This window comes from Chrysochloris asiatica, unplaced genomic scaffold, assembly GCF_000296735.1.
Source record: "Chrysochloris asiatica unplaced genomic scaffold, ChrAsi1.0 scaffold00225, whole genome shotgun sequence".
Taxonomy (NCBI): domain Eukaryota; kingdom Metazoa; phylum Chordata; class Mammalia; order Afrosoricida; family Chrysochloridae; genus Chrysochloris; species Chrysochloris asiatica.
The window spans coordinates 1282200-1290238 of NW_006408743.1; the positions used below are offsets into that span (position 1 = coordinate 1282200).

The 8039-nt window shown below is 38.0% G+C and overlaps 1 protein-coding gene across 1 annotated transcript in view; it reads left to right on the forward strand.

Moving 5' to 3' along the window:
* Positions 1-1260: 1260 nt before the first annotated feature.
* The window catches only part of CHODL (chondrolectin), a 32863-nt gene continuing 26084 nt past the window's right edge, over positions 1261-8039 (forward strand). Inside the window, exon 1 of the mRNA XM_006873154.1 lies at positions 1261-1353. Within this exon, the coding sequence (XP_006873216.1) occupies positions 1275-1353 (79 nt within the window). The 5' untranslated portion in view covers positions 1261-1274. The remainder of the gene's footprint in view (positions 1354-8039) is intronic.

Sequence of the window (8039 nt, forward strand, 5' to 3'; positions counted from 1 at the left end):
GTACAGGGTTTCCGAGGCTGTAAATCTTTACGAGAGCGGAAAGCCTCATCTTTCTACCATGGAGTGGCTGGTAGTTTCGAACTGCTGACCTTAAGATTCATAGCCTGATTTGTAACCACTACGTTACCAGACACCTTGTAGGTTATGTAAAAGTTAGTCTGTAGTTTTGAGATGAATTTAATTTCTAATGTGTACCACAGGTCACAAATATGTGATTAAAAATAAACATTTAAAATATTTAATGCAAAAATTCCCAAGTATTCAGAATATATATAAATTTTATGGTTTTCTCTGGAAATACTGCAAATACAGAGATTGAAATTAGTTGAGAGAATGGTACTTCAAATATTCTCTTCAATTTGCTCCTGGTAGCAATTTAGTCAAACAACCTGCTTGGAAGTAATCTATTTGCAGAACCTTGTGAGGGAAAACCTGCCACATTATATAATTCAGCGAGCAGGTTTTGGCTCTCACTTCATCAATCCATCTTAAATAGTGGCTTGAGCTCTGCATCTAGCAATAAGTACGATCAAGCAATTTAGCACAAAAAGAGAAAGGCTCCACAATTTGGCATCCCTGTGGACATTAATCTTTGAGAAAACCAACTGGATCCAACTTTTGCCAGAGTTTAATAGCAAAGCTGTCACATTTTACACAAATGTGTATCAAGTCTGTTAGCGAATGGAAAGAGGGGAATGGGAGGAGGGAAAAAGGGGGAATGGGAGGAGGGGAAAAAGAGGTGGGGCTGCTGACTGGACTGTTTTCAAAGTGGTTCCAGTTTATAGGGGAGGAGTTGGGATGCTCCTCCTGGCAAGAGAGACGAAGCAGTTGAAAAATATTACTAGCAATGGGCAGGATACCCGGGATGTGGGTATATAAGAAGGCACTTACACCACAGAGCTGCTGCTGCTGCTGCAAAAAACCCGAGTGAATAGGGCACACGGGCTCAGTCCCACTAGCCAAAGACCTGGAAAGGAGCAAAAGGGGCTTGTGAGATCCAATCCCTGCTCATTTTTCTTTGGGACAGACACAGGACGTCCTAACTCTCTACTTTACCCTCTCCCCAAACGCTTATCTGGCTGCTGTGCGCTCCAGAGCGTAGCACAAACGCGCCTGGAGGCAAATCAGGGGGAAGGCAATGAACCTAGGTGGCCTTGGAGGCAGGGAGGCTGCTGGTTTCTAGTAGCGAACTGAGCCGCGGGCAGAGGCAGCCTTCTCTCCACTTAACTAACACCTGCTGCTGTTTCTGCTGTGGCTGCTGCGACCGCTCCAAGATGAGCCGCCTGGTCTCACTGATGCTGGGAGCCGTGCTGCTCTGCGGCCAAGGCGCCTTCTGTCGCCGGGTCGTTAGCGGTGAGTCTGGGACTGTTTGAAGGACCGTGGGACGCTTGCGGGAGAGGGGCGGGTGGTTCTGGGCAACCTGGTCCAGGGTGGTGGATGTCCGAAGACTGGACACTTGCACTGGGATGGTTACCTGGGGGAATTGGGAAAAATTATTGTTCTATTCACTTCCTCATATGTATCCCTCCTTTTTCCTCCACACCCCTTTCCTATCCTCTACCTCCTACTTTCAGAGTTTAAATGATTTTGAAACGCCAGGTTCAATAGCTTCAGGACTCTGCTGCATCATGAGCAGCTACAGCTGCTTCCAGAACTCATTCCTACTTTCTTTGTAAGAGAGTTGGCCCTTGGGCAGTGCTTGGCACCTGCAAAAGAGGTGGGTTAGGAGAGAAGCAAAGGGAACCCAGAGATAGAAAAGCCTATGCAGAAATGCCACCCCTTGATAATCTGGGTAGACTTTAGTCCCTACTATGCTTAATCTGAGATTTCCCAGACCATCTTTGTTTGCAGGAGTTGGGTGGGGTAGTCCAAGGCCCCTTGCGCGGAAAGCCTTTGTTCTCAGGAAGACTGACAAAGATCAGGGAACTTGTGCATAAACAGAGACACCTCTCCTTTGTACCGTTTATTCCATATTGGAGGTCATGCCACCAAATGAAGTTGACCAGAATTGGGCTGATGTGGGCTGATGTGGGTCTGTTGGTTTGTGCACTGTAGAGTCAGTAAGAGGAAAGTGGATTAGAATTGGCAAGCTTCCCAGGTTTCTCTGATTTTTTTCTTCTTCTTCAACTTTCATTGTTCTATTGTTGAGCAAGTTATTCTATATTCACCCTTCCTTACTTTTTTTGGAAAGGCCTCTAGAAAATATGTAGATTCTCAACAGCCTTGAATGAATGAATAGGGCACCAGAAGGCTTTCTGTGATCTCCTGCTATTAGGTTGTTAAGGTGTTAACTATTTGTTTGCAGTTGATGGGCATGTTTTAAGGGGTGGGAAGATTTTTGTTATTGTTGTTTGTTTTCATGTAAAAAGCATCAATTCTTTTTCACATATTGTGAATTTGAATAACTAATGTCAAGAGAAGTAAGTGAATGACAGGTGACAGCAATTTAATCAGGTGTAAAGCCAGACCTTTAGAATGTAGCATATCAAGCTTAATTGTTACTGATTTCCCTTGCAGCAACTTGTGATGTTCGGCATCTTCAAAATGTAATTCTTTAATGTCTAGTTACCAACCATTCTCCAATAACTTTGGATTTGGCCCTCTGGAGATAATAGGATATTAAATACATTTTGAAATGTCATTTTTAAAAATGCATGCTGCTTACATTTTGAGAAAGAAAATCAAACAGTTTGTGTTTATAAAATAGAAAATTTACAGTAATCAATAGGATGTTACAGAGCCCTGAGTCTAGATCCTTACCTCCTCCAAACTGTGAAGAAAAAGTTCACAATACAAGTACAGACCCATTGAAAGTATAAAACCTTCATATTTATCAGAGCCTTTTTGCAAATGCATGAATAGTTGAGACCATGCTTAAACATAAGGAGTTTTTCAAGGCAAATATTGACTTAAACAGTATCATCTTGGTAAACTTTTGTTATATGACTTAAATGTTGTAAGAAAGAAAAATAATATCCAAAATAAAAATGACTTTTAAAAATTGTTGATGAAAAGTTTGTGTTCTATTTCAAAAAGAAAAGAAAAGAAAAATCTTCCAAACCTTTTACTGTGTTTTTAGATTTAAGTTTTTATAGGCATTTTGTGCCTATAGGCATTTTGTGACATCTGGAAAATTTCTACCTAACTGAACATAGTCTACTTGATTTAGTCTAAATGATGAGGCTTATTTGTTATTAACTTAATTACTAATTACTATATTCTTATGAATAATTTAATTGTTTGGCTATATGAAGTCACATTGAAATTTAACCATCTGTAAATTAATTTGTGATTTTTATCCTTTGAAGGCTGTTTTTCTAAACAAGATGTTTTTCAACCATAATGACATAAGTATATTGTGAAATGTGACTGAGTCGGTCACAACTCATAGTGACCCTGTATAGGTTTTCTGAAGAGCAGGTAAGTTTGAACCTCCAACCTTATGGTTAGCAGTCCAGTACTTGTCCTATAGTGCCACACCAGTACCCTAAAATCTGACTTTTAAGAAACAGTAGTTCCTAACTGGTCTATAATAACTTTTGAGTTCTGTGTCAACTTTTTCATGCCACCAGGGGCCCATTTACCAAATTCCTATTCAAGTGTCTGAGGAGTGCAAAGGACTCTTTGTGGCCGTTATAAGGGGCATACTAACAACATTTGGAACGTATTTTCTATTTATTAAATTCTAATACAATAATTTGGTAGGAGAGATAGGATACAAAAATAATCACTTGTCCCAGAAAAAAAGAAAGACAAGCAATCACAAAATAGTTTTCCATAACTATCACTTCATTTTAGTACTTTAAAATATTCAATAAGACAATGTTCAGTACTTTAAGATAAATTACTTCCTTTTTGAAATTTCAGTGGCTTTGTTAATAAAGTTAAGAATATTTTAACAAGAAATACCACTTCAAACTACTTTAGTATTTGTAAGTTTCAATAATTTTAGCAGTAATAAAAATATTTTTATTTTTAAGACTTTAGTAGCAATGATTATTTTTGATCCATGTATGTTGTTGTTGTTGTTATGTGCCGTGGAGTCAGTTCCGACTCATAGCGACCCTGTACAGGGTTTCTGAAGCTGTAAATCTTTACGGGAGCAGAAAGCCTCATCTTTCTCCCTCAGAACAGCTGGTAGTTTCGAACTGCTGGCCTTGCGGTTCACAGCCCGATTCATAACCACTACGCTACCAGAGCTCCTTTTTGATCCATGTATATGCAATAAAAATAGATAATCATGATGGTAATAATCAAAACATACTTATTGAATGTATTCTAAATAGGTTACTACATTTAGGATCCTAGACCTGATCTAATTTATTGCTGCACGTACTTGTGTAGAGAATTATTTAAGTTTTATTTGGTTATGACATCTTCCTTGGGACAATGAATTTATTTATGGACTATGTAGAAATACAAAAATTTAGAGCTAAAATTTCAGGTATCCAAGATAAGTAGAAATGTTTGAAGAACAACTGATATTTTTAAACAATTGAAATGTCTTGAATATTTATTTTCTTATTATCCACATTTCTTCCTAGTGTGCATGGCAGAGATCTACAACCTGGTTTGTTGAAAAATAAATGGCATTAGATGTATTTTATAATGCCTCAAGACTTCTCCAGATAGTACATTATGCATTAATTTAAATGTATTAAAATTGACATGAAGTTTATGTAGGATATTGGGGGATTTGGAGACCCCTCTTTTTGTCCTAAAGATACCACAGGATATTTCAAATTCACATCTGACAATCAGTAGCTAATAGAACAATATAATAGCAAAGATGTACAGGAAAAACTGCTGAGCATATCCCAGCCTATGATAGTATTCCATGACATCATCAAAAGCTTAAAGTGATGACAGTGCAGTTTTCAAAGATGCAATTACTTTAAGTATCTCTTGGGCAAGAAAGGAACAAATTAATCTCATTGCTAGTCATTAAACAGACTACACATTTATCATAGTCATTATTCCTTAGCTACTATTTATCGTCATTTTATGGTTTTGTTTTCTTAACTCTTTTTTCTTGAGGATGGAAATGTCTATTATATTACCTGTATATACAAATAAGATAGGCAATATTATATTATACAGTATTATATAATTATGTATATTATTGGGGAACATGGTTGTTTTATAGGATAAGCACTGGACTGGGAAATACAAGGTTGGCAGTTTGAGCTCCCCAGCGGCTCAATGAGAGAAAGATGGGGCTTTCTGCTCCTGCAAAGATTTACAGCCTCAGAAACCCTATACAGAGTTGCTATCAGTCAGAAGTGACTCAATGGCACATATCAACAACATATATATTAGTATTTTATATTATACAGTACTTTTCTGTTAACAGCCAAGCACTTTACCACTACACAATCAGAGCTTCTTATAAAAAACAAAAAACAATTATTATAAAATAGCGTTTAAAAGAGGTGATATTATGTTAAGTACCAATAAGTTGCTTTCTATATAGGGTTTCTGAGGAATAGCTGGTGAGTTTGAACCACCTACCACTTTGTTAGCAGCCCAGTGCTTACCCTACAGTACCACACAAGGACTCGATGGTCTTACATGGTGACAGTGGTGGCTGTGTGCCACCTTGGAGGTTCTGACTCACAGAGACCCTGTACATTTACAGGAGCAGAAAGTCTTATGTTACACCCATGAAATGACTGGTAGATTCGAACTATTGACCTTGTAGTTAGCAGCCCAGCTCATAATCCACAATGCTCTCAGGGTTCCTTATGGCATTAAATGTTGAGTGCTGTTGAGTAAGTTCAACCTCATAGCAACACTGTATAGGGTTCCAAGGAGTAGCTGGGGGGTTTGCTCTATCGGTCTTGTGGTTTGCAGTCTAGTGCTGATCCTACAGTGCCACACCAAGAGTCCAGGAGCCCAAAGTAAAACTTCAACCTGATGCACAAATATATTTACAACTACTTTCTATGCTATGCACTTTACATATAGGTGGATGGATCTGCATGCCTGTTAGGCAAGATTGTTTCTTTTGACACATTGTCTAAAAATTGATTTTATTATTTGACTCGTGGTTTTATTGGTATTTCAAGGAGGCTTACAAATGTGACTAAATTTTGGGAAAAATTATGTTGAATCATGTTTACTTTATTCAGAAAATAAAAAGGCTACATAAAATGAGTATAGATATATGGTATAAAAATTTAGAATAGAAGGTGTTCCAGTATTATCCATGTATCTGTATATTTTGTAAATGATTCTTCAACACTTGCTCATCCACAAACTCCCAATGTATACATAACCCCTTACGTATCTTCTTCTTATTAAATCCCATTGAGTAGGTTCTGAGTCATAGCTACCTTTTATAGTGTTTCCAAGACTGTAAATCTTTCAGGGAGCAAAAAGCCTCAACTTTCTTGCATTACATATTTCAGCCACTAAGTAATCAATAATTGTTGGATGCTAATAATTTTAACACTGATAACATGCATTGCTGTTGTTGTTGTTAGGTGCCATCCAGTCAGTATCTACCTGTAGCTATCTTATGCACAGCAGAATGAAACACTGCCCAATCTTGGGCCAACCTCACTACTGTTGACACGCTTGAGCCCATATATGCTGCCTTTTGGCCAGTCCATCTCATTGGGGGGTCTTCCTCTTTTTCTCCAACCCTCCACCTTACCAAACATGATATCCTTCTCCAGCGACTAGTCACTCCTTACAATATGTCTGAAGTATGAAAGACGAAATTTGGCCATCTTAGCCTCCAAGGAGCACTCTGGATGCAATTCTTCCAGAATGGGTCTGTTGGTTCTTTTGGCAGTCCATGGCACTTTCAGTATTCTCCTCCAGCACCATAACTCAAAAGCATCAATTCTTCTATGGTTTTCCTTATTCACTGTCCAGCTTTCACATGCATATGAGGTTATTTAAAATACCATGGCTTGGGTCAGGCGCACCTTAGTTCTCAAGCTGACATCTTTGCTCTTCAACATGTTAAAAAGTTCTTGTGCAGCAGATTTGCCTAATGCAATATATTGTTTGATTTCTTGACTGATGCTTCCATGAGTGTTGATAGTTGATCCAAGAAGAATGAAGTCCTTGACTACTTCAATCTATTCTCCATTGATAAGAATGTTGTTTATTGGTCCAGTGCTGAGGATTTTTGTTTTCTTTACATTGAGATGCAATCCATACCAAAGGCTGTGCTCTTTGATCTTTATAAGTAAATGTTTTAAGTCCTCTTCTCTTTCAGCAAGCAAGGTTGTATCATCTGCATATGGCAGGTTGTTAATGAGTCTTCCTCCAATCCTGATGCCAAGTTTTTCTTCATATCACCCAGCTTCTTGGATTATTTGCTTAGCATACAGGCTGAATAAGTATGGTGAAAGAATACAACCTTGTTACACAGAGGGTGACAAAACAGATATGTACTCAACTACTAAGTGAAAAACTTGTGATTTAAATGCACCTATGGGCAGCTAAGAAGAAAGGCCTGGAAATCTACTTTCGAAAGATCATAGCCATTGAAAACACTAAGAAGCATAGTTCTCTGAAATACAGGGGTCACCTGAGTCAGAATCCCCTAAATGACAAATTATTTGGTATATGCTTTGTTTTGTTCTGTTAACATGCATAGTGTAGATAACTTCAGTCCCTTCCTTCATAAAATCATTCACAATAGAAAACAATATATTTTAGACATATATGGAGTCAACATTGAATTGTAGTTAAAAGCATGGTTTGTGAACCAGAATGCTATGTTCCAATCTCCAGTTTCTCCACTTATAAATTGGGCAAACTTGAAAAATTATTTTCTATGCTCCTCTTAGAAAATAATTTGTCAAAGACTTACATTTTTCTCAGATCAACCATCAACACTCATGGAAGCAGCAGTCAAGAAATCAAAGGACATATTGCATTAAGCAAGTCTGCTGCACAAGATTTTTTAAAGTGTTGAAAAGCAAAGATGTCAGTTTGAGGACTAAAATGCGCCTGACCCAAGACAAGTTTTTTTCAGTAACCTCATATGCATGTGAAAGCTGGACAGTGACTAAGGAAGA